This window comes from Narcine bancroftii, chromosome 10 (genome assembly GCF_036971445.1).
Source record: "Narcine bancroftii isolate sNarBan1 chromosome 10, sNarBan1.hap1, whole genome shotgun sequence".
Taxonomy (NCBI): domain Eukaryota; kingdom Metazoa; phylum Chordata; class Chondrichthyes; order Torpediniformes; family Narcinidae; genus Narcine; species Narcine bancroftii.
Window position 1 is genome coordinate 23,271,500 of NC_091478.1, and position 14,034 is coordinate 23,285,533.

The following is a 14,034-nucleotide window of genomic DNA, read 5'->3' on the forward strand; positions in this document are numbered from 1 at the left end:
CAGGTCACACAACATTAATCAGAAGTAAAAAGGTAACCACCGTTTTGAGCCTGGACCCTTCATCAGGCTTAGAACATGAAACATTACAGTCTCTTTGGCCCACTACATAAACCTACTCAACACATTAAACCTTCCCTTCCTCACTCCCATAACCCTCTATTTTTCCTGGATCCTTGTGTTTGGCTAAAATTCTTTAAATGTCTCTATTGTACCAGCTTCCACCACCACCCCTGGCAATTTATTCCAGGCACCCACTACTTTCTGTGTATAATTTAAAAAAATCGCCCCTGTTGTTTCCCATAAACTTATTTCCACTCTCCTACAGATGGCATCTTGGAAAACAGGCAAGAAAGGTAGTTCCAAGCTTTGCCAAATCAAGGCCATCTGCAAATTTGAGGAACAAGACCTTGTATTCTGTCTTGGCAAATTCCACCCAGACAGTATGATCATTGACTTCTCCAGTTTCTGTTAACCCTCTCCCCCAATCTCTTTCTCCAACCCCTCTGTCTTTCTCTGTCCACCTCCCCTTCCCTTTCCCTTCTATCAGAGAGCTACCCTTCTTCGCCCTCTGCTCTCTCACCCTATCACTTCTCGGCTTCTTTCTTTTCTACCTTCCCACCTCTGTTCACCTATGATCTCTTACCCGTTAACTTATGCTCCACCCCCCCTCCCACCCCTCCACCTTATTATTCAGGCATCTCCCTGTTTTTCCAGATTCCTGATGAAGGACCAGGCTTGAAACTGATGACCTTTTACTTCCCATGGATGCTGCATGGCCTGCTGAGTTTCTCCAGTGTGGTTGTGGATGGAACAAAGACTTCAGTGCCTCACACACCCTGCTCGAGGTGTTGTGCAAAACCGCCGAGTGTCAAATGAGAAGGACACTAATGGTGGGTGTGGGGGGAAACGAGGGTTCAGGGGCCAAGTGTGGACTGCTGGAGATCAACTTGTGGGAACCAAGTGCCAGGACCAGGATTCATGATGGTACTGATGGCAAGCAGGGCTTCCAGTGAGCCTCAGATGCTGAAGGCTTTGGAGTGCTCTGGGATTTGGGAACCAGAGGTCGAGGGGGGTACGATGGATCACCAATGAGCAGGACAGGAAACCACATGGAGGTTATCGCAGACACTCAGTGTTTCTGAAGTGACTCTCCTCTGCTTCTCTTTCTTGTTTTAATAGGGACACTGGACTAATAGTGCCTCTTTGCAACTGGAATGTTGGCCTTGATTGCTAGAAGGATTGAATTTAGGAGCAGGGAGGTTATTCTGCAACTGTACAAGATACTTATGAGGCTGCATCTGGAGTACTGCATGCAATTCTGGTCTCCTTACTTGAAGGCTTTGGAGGTGGTACAGAGGAGGTTCACCAGGTTGATTCCAGACATGAAAGGGTTAGCCTATGAAGAGAGATTGAGGTGTCTGTGATTGTACTCACTAAATTTACAAGAATGAGAGGGGATCTTTTACAAATGTATAAAATAATGAAAGGCATTGATAAGATAGGGATAGGTAAGATGTTTGCATTGGTGGGGGAGTCTAGAACTAGGGGACTTAGCTTAAAGATCCAGGGTAGTAGATTTAGGATAGAGATGAGGAGGAACTGCTTTTCCCAGAGAGTGGTGAATCACTGTTCATTGAAGCAGTGGATGTGACCTCAATAAATATATTTGACAAGATTGGATAGATTTTTACATAGTAAAGGAATTAAGGGATATGGGAGAAAAAGGCAGGTGGATGGAGATGAGCCCATCATCAGATCAGCCATGATCGCATTGAATAGCAGAGCAGGCTCAATGGGCCGGATGGCCAACTTCTGCTCCTATTTCTTATGTTCTTTGTGTGCCTTTACAGGGCAAACAAAGCAAAATAATTTTTGAGTATCTATCAGGCCACAGAATCTTGATCTTGATGATGGGAACAGTGGGAGGAAGCAAAGAAGGAGAAACAACACATCTTCTCCAATCGCCACCTTCCACCCCCCGCAACGTAATCCTGTAAAAAGCTTCCTCAGCCATCTACAGAACTTGTACCAACAAGTTATCATCAAGGCCAAAGGGGGAAAAAAGGGCGTAAAAATCTAAATGTTATAGACTGAAGATAATGAATCCAAGCACCTTCAGCCAAGGGAAGATGTCGATCAAGATGCCTTTTCCCACGACTTTCAGAATTCCCTGGGTGTACTCGCGCACTTTCAGGAACTCTGGGTCATCTTTTTCATAGCTTGAGTTGAAACATAACAAGCTGATTACATTTGTAACCATCCAGGCCATCTCAGGCAAAATGTCCAGCGGAGAGTCCACTAACTCTTCCAATTGGGTGCAGGTCGAGGAGACTCCTTTGAGAACTAGTCATCACCAAAATTAAGAAGATCATCATTAAATTTTAAATTTAGACATACAACATAGTAACCTCCCCTTTCATCCCACGAGCCCGTGCCACTCGATTACACCCAATTAGCCTACAACCTGTAAGGTAAAACATCATGAGATGGGAATGTGTAGGGAGTTACCCTGTACAAGGCTGTAACAAGAAGGGGAGGTGTCCTTGTACTCCTGTTAGGTAAAACATCATGAGATGGGAATGTACGGGGCAGTAACAAGATGTGAATGCATCCTTGTACTTACAAGATAAGAGAGACATTGATGGATTGAGAGGCAGGAAGCTAGCAGGGAAAGGATAGCAACAGTTTTAGTCATTGGACAAGTAATGATATGATGATGTTCTAAGCACATATCCAAGGGTATAAAAAATCACCATTTTGCTGATAACGGCAGAATGCATTCTCCGACTAACCTGGTTGGTCGCAAGTGTTACAATCCGGTAATAAAGAACAAAGAACCCTGATTTCGACTCAGCCTGGTGTTTGTCTCACTCATTCATGAACAAAGCAGACCTAACAATTCCCAGTACATTTTGAACAGTGGGAGGAAATCCCTGGAGATATGGGGAGAATGTACAAACTCCTTAAGGACAGTGCCGGATTTGAACCCCAGTCACTAACACTGTAACAGCATTGCACTAACTGCCACACTAGCCACGATGCCCTCTACACTAACCGTGCCTCCTTTTAAACAAAGAGCAATGACTGGTATGTCGGATCTTCCTGGTGGATGTTAGCACTCAGATGAAAACAGGAAAGATGAGAAATATCAGCGGAGGGCAGGGAAATTAGTTTTTTTTTAAAAGTTGCATATGCTGGAACCTTTGAGCAAACAGAGAAGCTGAGTATCGGAGCCGTGATTCGAGAGGGGGCAAGAAGGACTCCCGATGGACCCAGGCGCTAAGGCTTCTTGATCGTGTCGGAGGGTTGGATCTGGAGCTCGGATGGCCGATGGATTGAACAGGAGTCTGTGCAGCTGCGGAAAGCGCTGGAAGCGAATCCATGGACACTCAATGACTCTGAAGGGACTCTCTTTTGCTTCTCTTTCTCCTATTAGGGGCGCCGGGCTCATGGTGACTCTTTGCATTTCAGAAGGCAAAAGTTAAAAATGTGTACATTTTTAATATGTTACTACATGACGACAAAAGAAACCTTGAAGCAGATGGAACTCAGCAGGTAAAGCAGTATCAGCAGGTAGAAATGGTCACTCGACGTTTCAGGCCGGGACCCTTTATTGGGATTGCAGTGAGAGAAGTGACTATATCTAGATGTAAAAGAAGCTGGATTGGGGTGGGGTGGGGGGATGCTAAGAGGTAATTGGGTGCTTTAATTCATCGTTAGGGTAAGTCCGAATGTAAGCCTGAGGAACAACACATAAACATTGATTTTTCTTTTCTTAATTTAGGTAACATCCACCTAATATGACAGCACAGGAACAGAGCCTTCTATGAGGGACATCTCATTTTATCATCTAATTACCAAGGTAATTACACCATAGAACAAACTGCCCCCTCACAGAAAGTTGATGAAGATTCTGAAATAAAGGCAGAAAAAGATGGAGAATCTCGGGCCAGCCAGCATCTGTGCAGCGAGAAAGAAAGGTATGTTTTCATGTCTGTAACCTTTTGTCCAAATGTTCTTTCACCAAAGATGCTGCTTGACCTGTTGAATGTTTAAAGCGTTATTTGAGAAGTGGAATTAATGGGGTAAGTGGTAATCTGAATTCCTGACCACAAGATCTGGGAATTAAATGGAATTGAATTGCACGTACAGTGAAAAGTGTTGGATTATGTGCTATCCAGACAAGTCAAAGCATGTAGCATGTAGCAGGAAGTGCAATATCATGACAAATAATAAATAAGTCACAATGTAAGGAGTGCTGTTGCATTAAGTCAAGTGGTGCAGGCATGGTTACAAAAACATAATGTAGGGCCTAGAGAAAAGTACAAGGGCACCATCTGATAGCAGCAGGAAAGAAACTGCCCTTGAATCTAGAGGTTCGAGATTTCAAGTTCATGTGCCTTCTGCCTAAAGGGAGGGAGTGAGGAGTGTTTGCCCATGGTGGGACGGGTGCTTTTTAATTTGTTAACAGCTCTTTTGAGACAGTGGGAGGTATAAACGGAGTTCGTTCATGTAAGGGAGGGGATGTCTCTAGATCAGCATTTCCCTCTTCCTGTGAAGTAGCATGTGCTATCAAAATGCACTGCAGGTACTTGTAGCACCTTTTAATGCATCATCTCTTCCTCTGAAATGGACAGTGGCGGGAGGCATATCCCTCCGCACCTCTCCCATCCAATTTTTTCTTAAATGTTAAAATCAAGCGCTCATTCACCACTTCAGCTGGCAGCTCATTCCACACTCTCACCACTCTCTGTGTGAAGGAGTTCCACCTAAATCTTTCCACTTTCACCCTTAACCCATGTTCACTGGTTTGCATCTCACCTACCCTTGGTGGAAAAAGCCAACTTGTATTTACTCTATCCAGGTTCAGGAACAGCTGCTTCCCTTCCACCATCAGACTCCTCAACAACAAACTCAGTCAGGCACTCATTTAAGGACTCTCACTTGTGCACTTTATTGATTTTTTTTCTCTCTATTGCACAGTCAGTTTGCTTACATCATTTTTTTACATATGTATGTGGAGTCAATTTTTTTACACTGCCAATAAGTGGTCATTCTGGCTCACCCACAGGAAAAAAAAATCTCAGGGTTGTATGTGATATCATGTATGTATTCTGACAATAAATCTGAAATCTGGATCTATACCCATCATAATTACCATGGATTGTTTTCCTGCTGTTTTTCTCTAGGAGATTTAAACTGGGTTTGCATTTTATTTATTCATGAAGAGGAAGTGAAGAGAATTAAATTTAATGGTTTATTGTCACATGTACCGAGATACAGTGAAAAGCTTTGTTTGTGTGCTATCCAAGTAAGACAGACCTACTTAAATATTACCAGGTAGGGCAATAATAAAACAAAAGTGCAGGATGTAATGTTAAGGTAAGTCTAAGTGTGCTGGGTAAATCACCAGTACAAGATTTCAAGACAACACAGTTAAACTGCACAGGGGCATCATCTTTTACCATTGAGAAGTCAATTCAAAGTCAGCATTTATTGATCCCCCTGAACTGAACAAGCAATTAGGAATCAATCACATTGATTGGTCTGAAATCGATTACGATTCAGACCAAGCAGGAATGGGAGGTTTTTTTCCAGAAAGATGTACATTTTTGCATCAGTCTGGTAGTTTCAGAATTAACATTAGAATTTTTTTTTCCCCAATGACCTGAGTTTAAATTCTCTATTGGTTGTAATAAAAAGCAAGGTTATCTTTCTAGATCAATGGTTGAGGACACTTGTATAACAGCCCAGTGTCAACAGCGAGATACTGTACCCACATTATACTGTTTGCACTTACTCAGTGCCTCGAGAGTTTCTAAACCATCACCAGGTGAGTAGAGCCTTGAAATGGTGATCTTCCTGTGAAATATCAAGGTCGGGCTGTAGTTTGCAAATGCAATGCCTTTTCTATCTCTGGAGAGCAAGTTTGTTGTCACCTGAGCAGAGAGAGAAAGTTACGAAAGATTTTTTACTTTAATAGTTAAGTTTCAGATTGCAATGATCTTGTTTTTACAATGTTAAATTTTAAATATAATTACAACACAGTAGAGCCATTAAAACCTGTGTTGTCCAATTACATCTAATTAACCTACCAATGAGTTTTTTGGCAAGTGGGAGGAAACCGGAACAGCGGGAAAAACTCATGCAAACACAGGGAGAACATAGAAACTCCTTTCAGACAGCACCATATTCGAACCCAGTTCACTGGCACTAGAATATCATTGCACTAACCATGGCACCCAGTGGGGAATGAACTGCCACTGTATTCCATTCTGTAGCATGGACAAAACATGAAGATGGGGAAATGGATACGAGAGACCGCACATTTAGGAATCAGGCTTAAAAAATACGATCTGCTTGAGGAACTTAGCAGGATGATCAACTAGAGAGAGAGAGAATAAAAACATAATGCCGGAGAAACTCAACAGGTTAACAGTCTATATGAGATACAACGTGTTCACAATCACTACTCAGGAGACAAAGTTTTGGAGAACAAGTTCTGTTTTATTTCGGGTCTGCAGAGCCGGGTGTCTCTTAGTCCCAAGACACACCAGAGATTTGAAATCATAATTCTTTTGTACAATTCCGCGCTTAGCAAAGACACCAACCCTTACAGCTCCTTCCAATCGGGATCCCAATATTTCCCATTTCTCTTCCCATCCTCCCTGATTCTACAGTGTTCCTCCTTGTTCATACATCGCATATTATGCTAATCAGGCAGTCTTGTCATTGGGGGCGTCCAATTTATATTCTCATTAAGCAAGTGCAGTAGTGACTGCAGGTTACCCTAGGTCTTTTTGCCAGTTTAAACCAGAACTCATTGCCTTTGAATATTCTGATACACAAGGGGTCCACTAACTGTTAGTTAACTGTTCTCAAGTGCTAATCTAATCACATTCCACTACTTCTCACAATGGTGCTAGTTTAATCGCAATTCACCACTATTCATAGTGTACTTTGTATTAGCAAAGATAAAGATGTATAACCAATGTTTCTGGCTTGAGTCTTCAAGGTGGGAGGGAGATAAAGAAAGATAGATAAGGAGAGAGAGAGGGAGGTAAATGGAGAGAATGAATGGTAGATGGGGAGAGAGCAGTAGATAGGGTAAGAAAGATGTAGGTAGAGAAAGATCGAGAGAGAGGTAGATAGAGAAAGAGATCAAGATAGAATGAGTGAGAGAGGAGGAGGTGTGATATAGAGAGAGCAAGACACACACACACTTCCCATAATGTTTGGAACAGATACATTTTTTTCATTATTTGATCCTGTGCTCCACAGTTTTAAAATTGTAATTAAACACCTCACATGCAATTAAAGTGCATATTCCAAATTTTATTCTAGGTTATTTGTAGACATTTTGGTTTGACTATGTAGAAATTACAGCACTTTTTATTCATAGTACCTCATTCAAGGCACCATAATGTTTAGGACATTTGGCTTCACAGGTGTTGGAGATTATTCAGGTATGTTTAATTGCTTCATTGATGCAGGTATAAGAGAGCTAGGCATTCTTCTAATCTTTGGAGTCTGTAGTTGCCATTTATCAACACGAGGACCAGAGTTGCACCAAAGAAAGTCAAAGGAGCCATTTTAAGACAGATAAACAAGAATAAACCAGTCAGAGACATTGCCCAAATGTTAGGATTAGAAAAATCAAGTGTTTGGAACATCATTCAGAAGAAAGAGCTCAGTAATCGCAAAGGGGCTGGTATTGCAAGGAAGACCTCCACTGCTGATAGAATAATTCTCATCATAATGAAGAAAAATCCCCAAACGTATGCCCAACAGATCAGAAACACTCTTCAGGAGGCAGGTGTGGACATGTCAATGACTACTGTCTACAGAAGACTTCATGAACAGAAATACAGAGGCTACACTGCAACTTACAAACCATTAACAAGAAGCTTTGGATCTTGGGATCTCTACACTTTGCCATCACTCTGATACAGGTCTCATCTGTCCAAAATATCTTTTTCCAGAATTCTGCAGGCTCTTTTAAATACTTTTTGGCAAACTGTAATCTGGACAACTTTTTTTCTGTGGCTAACTTGTATTTCTGTTCGTGAAGTCTTCTGCAGAGGTGTGTGTGTGTGTGTGTGTGGACAGCACATTTCTTTCTCTGAAGGACACCAGTAAGGATTCCGTTATTGAAATAGTTTGTTTAAAATCTAGATTTACTCAACCAGCTTTGATTTAAATTTCCCAACCAAGGTATTTGAAATTGACTCTTGTCTCTAAATAATTTGTTCACATTTCTAAAATACTAATCCAGTATTTCACCCATTGTGAAATTCTGGGGAAACTCGGCAGGTCAAACCACTGACGGTGCCAGTGCACTGGAGGTGAATCCACGGACATTCAGTGACTCTGAGGGACTCTCTTCTGCTTCTCTTTCTCTCTGACTGTAAGGGTGTCGAGAAATACTAATGGTGACACTTTATCTGCCTTACAGCAGACAACTGATGAAGCATATCAGGTCCGGGCACAGGGAAAGCAGCGGCGGCCCCGGTCCGGGCAGAGGGTAGGCGGCGGCGGCCCCGATCCGGGCAAGAGCAAAGGGGAGGCGGCGGTCCCGGCCTCGGTCGAGTACTTTATAGAGCAAAGATAAAGATGCAGAACTAATGTTCTAGGCTTGAGGTTACTTTTGGTACTGCCTCCCTCCCAGAGAATGAACACTTTATACACCTCAGTCATTCAAAAAAAACCTTTATCAAATATTATTCTTCATTAAGATATTTTTTCCAGAAATAAACTTTATTCTCAATAAATGATTTACAAAAAGAAAACAGTTCAAAGTCTTTCACCTGCTTAATATCCAATCCATACATTTCTGTCACTCAGCATTGTTACATTTATTCCCTATTTAACATAATTGTCACCACTGAGGCACCTTGTCATTACACCCCATACTGTTATTTGAGGGGCTTCCCATCATTCTTGGTCCCTGGTAACAGAAGGACTCGAGACTGTAGTCCTTCCCTACAATGCACCAAGCCTCAGTGCATCCCTCAGCACGTACACCTGAAGCCTGGAATATGCCAGTTATCAGCGATCCCTCACTAAGATGTTTCAATTTTGACAACATTCTCATAAATCTCTAGGGCAAATCTCTTAGCTTTGATGTTGTGCTGTCCACAGTATACAATTTGAAATATATTCCAGATGAAGACTAGAAGGATATATGTAGATTTTAAGTGAGTCAGATGTAGGTTAATTTGGATCATAAATAAAAGTGTGGACTGAATGGTGTTTCCAATGATGTTGGAAAGAACAAAGAAGAAGATGATGCCAATAACAGGTGACTATTAAACACCAACTAGCTCCAGAGATGTATGGAAACAGTAAGTTAATTGGTGTATTTGGGTAGGATAGACTTATCGGCCATTAGGACCTGTATCTCCTGAAAAAAAGTTCAGGCATGCAGCGCTGTCAGAGCACTGCTCTTGCACCTCATGGGGCAGCCTCCAGGCACCTCAAGGGTGGCTCTAGAACCTTCTTCTTGCCATTTCTGATGAGCTCCAGGACTGGAAAATAATTAGCTCTGCACCCCTGAAAAAGTTCTTGAAGTGACTGTATATCAGAGCAGAAACTGAAGGAGAAGCCTGAGCACATTTAAGTGCTGAGTTTGTGCTGGAGAACTGAAACAAGACACCAATAAAATCATTGCAAATTCCCATTTTTGATTCAATACAGCAATCAAGAAAAACAAATCTAGCAATTGGCTGCTGCATTAATTAACAATATAATTGTTAAAAAGTAAACATTTAATTTTTCAATGTAAACTTACCACACTGGGTCTCCCTGCAAAAGACTTGCCCTTTTTTAACAAGACCTCCTTGGCATATTGATAGTTATTGATCACGACCATGTACTGCGATCCCAACATCAGTGCAAAAATGTTACCGTAGGTCTTCTTGAGATCTTTGAAGTGCAGGTGAAGGGGAAGGTCACTCCTCAGGCTGAGCAGACTTCCAATGAATGGCAAAGTGGGTAAACATTTTGGATATTTTTCCCCCTTCAGCTTTTTTTGAAAGAAGTTAGTCAAATAAAAGACTAACAAACCAACTGCAAAGATCAGGGAGGTCAGAATCAAATCCATTCTCTTGGAGCTTCAGGAGCTTGAATTAGGAACCACTCAGACTGCAGTAGATGAAACAAAGTGTGCAAGCACTTTTATACATCCATCCTGTCCTCTCAGGGTTAAATGCAAATCCATATCTCAGCATTTTTGTTCCCCAGCCAGAGCTCAATGCAAATTGCATTTGCAGAGGAAACACAGTGCTCCCCCGCAGGGTCCAACCTCCAGTCAGACTGCCATCTGCCTCCTACAGGCTTTAAACAGCCTGTTAAAGGAGCCGACAGTGGTTTATTTTAAAATTCTGTGACCGTAGGGGCCTGGGCCCAAAATCGCGGCACTTGTGTTTGGGAGCAACCTTGAGGGGTTGCAGACTCCAGGAATGCAGAGGACTGGCACAAAATGGGAAGATGACACCCCCGCCCCCCCCCAACCCCCATTTGAGAAGTAGAGGAGACAACTCTAATGACCTTGCACAATGGTGACCCCCAGCAGTGGACCAGCGAGGGGCTCTGAGGCTGAGGGCTGCTGGCGACAGCTGTCAAAGGACCAGGAATCACATAGGCTGCAGACTGCTGGAGACTGTCTCAAGACTGGTATCAGAACCGAGATGTGAGAGGATGCTAATGGCACTGAGGCCCTTCTAATCACGTTGGATATATGGATCTGGAGCTTGGGTTGCCGATGGTTTGGATTGAAGGCTGTACAGCTGCAGAGGCTGCAGGAGCTCTAAAGGCAAATCCATGGACACTCAGTGACTCTGGGGAGACTTCTTCTCTGACTGTAAGGGGCACTGAGCAATTTCTGCTGATCACAGTAGACTAAAGGAAATTTCGCGCAATATCACATTTTCTGTTTTATTACACAACAATAAAAGAATCTTGAACAGTGCAACACCAACATCATTGACACAATTTACTCCTACAAAAACTTCTAATCAAACTCATTTGAAAGTAGAAAGTGTCATATGAAAGCTACATGGTGTGGATTTTGCAATCCATTGCAAACTTGCAGCACTTATCATTCACCACACTGAGAGAAGAGGTTAAGCTTTTTTAGTGCAAGATAGAATTCTTCTGCGACCTCTTCTACAGGCTATCTCTAGCATTCATGGAGCCGTGTAAAGAGGGCAAATTACAGAATGTGGGATTGAGTGGACAAGTGTGAGGTATTGCACTTTTGGAGGATGAACCAGGGTCAGACTCGCATGGTCAACGATAGGGAACTGCGCAGTAAAACACAGGGATTTAAGAATGCAGATACATAATTCGCTCAAAGTGATGACACAGGCAGATAGGATCATAAAGGGAGCTTTTGGCACATTGACCTTCATAAATCAAAGTATTGAGTCCTGGAGTTGGGATGATATGTGAGGTTGGATGGAATGGAATGGTGAAGATGGAATGGCGGAGTGGACTTGAAAGGCCGAATGTTCTCCTTCCACTCCTGTATCTTATGGTCTATATATAAGACATGGTGAGGCCAAATTTGGAGTACTGTGTGAGGTTTGGTCACGTAACTACAGGAAAGATAGCAATAAGATTGAAAGAATGCAGAAAAAAATTTACAAGGATGTTGCTGGGACTTGAGGAACTGATGTACATGGAAAGGTTGAACAGGTTAGGACTTTATACCCTGGAGCATCGGAGAATGAGGGGAGACTTAATCAAGATATTCAAAATTATGAAGGGTATCGGTAGAATTTAAAAAAAATTTAGATATGCAGCACGATAACAGGCTGTTTCAGCCCACGAGTCCATGACGCCCAATTTATACCCAGTACGTTTCAAATGGTGGGAGGAAACCAAAGCTGCCAGCAAAAACCCATGCAGACATGGGGAGAATGTACCAACTCCTTACAGACAGTGCGGGATTCAAACCCTAGTCCCAATTGCTGGCGCTGTAAAGACATTGCACTAACCACTATGTCAACCATGCTGCCCTGCACAGGCTTTTCCCACTGAGGTTGGGTGAGACAAGAACTGAGGGCATGGGCTAAAGGGTGAAAGGTGAAATGTTTAAAAGGGAACATTATGGGGATATTTCTTCATGAGAGGACAGTGAGAGTGTGGAATGAGATGTCAGTGGTGGTGGTGGATAGGGGTTCACTTTCAAAATTTAAGAGAAGTTTGGAGGGGTATAAAGGGGTTTGGTCTGGGTGCAGGTCAGTGGGATTGAGCTGAATAAATATTTTGGTACAGACTAGATGGGCTGAAGGACTTGCTTTGTAGTGTAGAGCTCTGTGGTTCTATAGGGTTTTTTTTTTGCACAAAAGCTGGGTTATTCCCTGCTCACGTTATGAAGCAAAAAGCCGAATTTACCTTTTATGTAGAGGGCGGATAAGGCAGATCGCATGCTCCTTTTATGCAGAGGAGATTCCCGAGCTGGCTTTTGAAGGTGCAGTAGCACTGCCCACCACCATGACATGGAACATACACCCCTGGAAGAGAAAGCACTAACGGAGATCTGTTCAAGCAGCCTTAGAACTTGGGCAGTTCTTCTGTGCATCATAATCGCAGATGGGGGTCTAAGATTCACACTCTTGGGCCGCGGGCTGACGATGTCATCACATCATCATCAGCCCTCCCCTTTGGAGCCAGTTTCAACAGCAATCCTTTTACGCAGGAGGTGGAGCAACTTCAGTCCGCCTCTGAAGCTAAGCCTTTTTATTGTGGGGGGGAAAAAAGTGAATGTAAAGGCAGAGAATATCCACCTTTACATCAGTTAGCTTACCTTCATAAAAGCTCCACGGGCGGATTCAGCAGGCGAACTCCGATCCATCTGGAGAATCCACACAAGATCTCATAGTTGTAGGTGGAAAGCTCAATTCTCCACCTCAGTCTCTTGTCATTCTTAATTTTTCCCTGCTGTTTGAAATTGAATATAAAAGTGACTGCATGTTGGTCAATCAGCAGGGTGAATGGTTTTCTGGCCAGGTAATGCCTCCAATGGCGCACAGCTTCCACTATGGTTTGGGCCTCCTTGATGGCTGCGTGCCAGAGCTCAGGGCTCTGGAGGGTTCTGGAAAAAAAATACCATGGGCCTGCCTGCCTGTGGCAGCCAGGGTGAAGTCAGGTTCATCAATCTTCACTTGGAAGGGGATGGATTCATCTACAGCATGCATTGTCCCTTGGCGATGTCACTCTTGATGTGTGTGAACGCCTTTCGGTCTTCTGCCGACGGGAGGAAAGTGGCCGATTTCACCAGGGGGCGGGCTTTGACGGCATAATAGGAAAAGAAGCCCAAGCATTACCCCAAGGATCTGGGGTAATGGGAGTTTCAACAGGGGCTGCATGTGGTCCAGGTCTGACCTGTTGATGCCATTCTCCATCATGCAACCCAGGAAGTGCTAAAGACGCACTTTGTTTTGATCATAGATCAGATTGAGGCTTTTGGCCACCTGGAGAAACTTATTGGCGACATGGTTCTGTTGGTCATGGCTGCAGATGGTCACATTGTCCAGGTAGGGAAATGTGTCCTTGAATCCATAGTTGTCGACTATGCCTTCCACCTCCCTCTGGAAGACAGAGTGACTCTGAAAGGGGCGCAGAGGAAGTGGTAGAGGCAATCTGCCTTGAAGGCAGTGTATCATTTGACATCTTCCCCTGCTTGTCTCCTGTGTGTTCAATATCCCCTTTGATTGTAACTCTTGTGTCCAGACTCGTCTCTCTGTGAACCCAATAACCTGATACTTTCCCAAACACAGCAGTGGTTCAGGGAGGATCCGTGGAAGCATTTGTACTGTTAACTGTTTCTCTTTCCACAGATACTGCCTGATGTGATTGTTTTCAGCATTTTCTGTTTTCTTTTTCAGAAATCCAGTTTGTATTTGTTGTTGATTTCATTGTGCATTAATGGGGAGAAGTAACAATGTGAGCGCTGAATAATTTGTTCATTGATATAAATGCACTGAACACATACTGATTGAGAAATATTTCATCAAATTGTTTTGTATT

General features: G+C 43.1%; 1 protein-coding gene and 1 long non-coding RNA gene across 2 annotated transcripts in view; one reads left to right on the forward strand and one right to left on the reverse strand.

Moving 5' to 3' along the window:
* cyp17a1 (cytochrome P450, family 17, subfamily A, polypeptide 1) overlaps positions 1–10,135 on the reverse strand; it is a 27,260-nt gene extending 17,125 nt beyond the window's left edge. Inside the window, exons 1-3 of the mRNA XM_069900185.1 lie at positions 9,791–10,135; positions 5,801–5,939; positions 2,114–2,343 (exon numbers count right to left, since the gene is read on the reverse strand). Of these exons, the coding sequence (XP_069756286.1) occupies positions 2,114–2,343; positions 5,801–5,939; positions 9,791–10,102 (681 nt within the window). The 5' untranslated portion in view covers positions 10,103–10,135. The remainder of the gene's footprint in view (positions 1–2,113; positions 2,344–5,800; positions 5,940–9,790) is intronic.
* Positions 1–13,511, forward strand: part of LOC138744294 (uncharacterized) — a 15,145-nt gene extending 1,634 nt beyond the window's left edge. Inside the window, exons 2-3 of the long non-coding RNA XR_011345432.1 lie at positions 715–3,980; positions 13,456–13,511. This is a non-coding gene — a long non-coding RNA (uncharacterized lncRNA). The remainder of the gene's footprint in view (positions 1–714; positions 3,981–13,455) is intronic.
* The last annotated feature ends 523 nt before the right edge of the window (positions 13,512–14,034 follow it).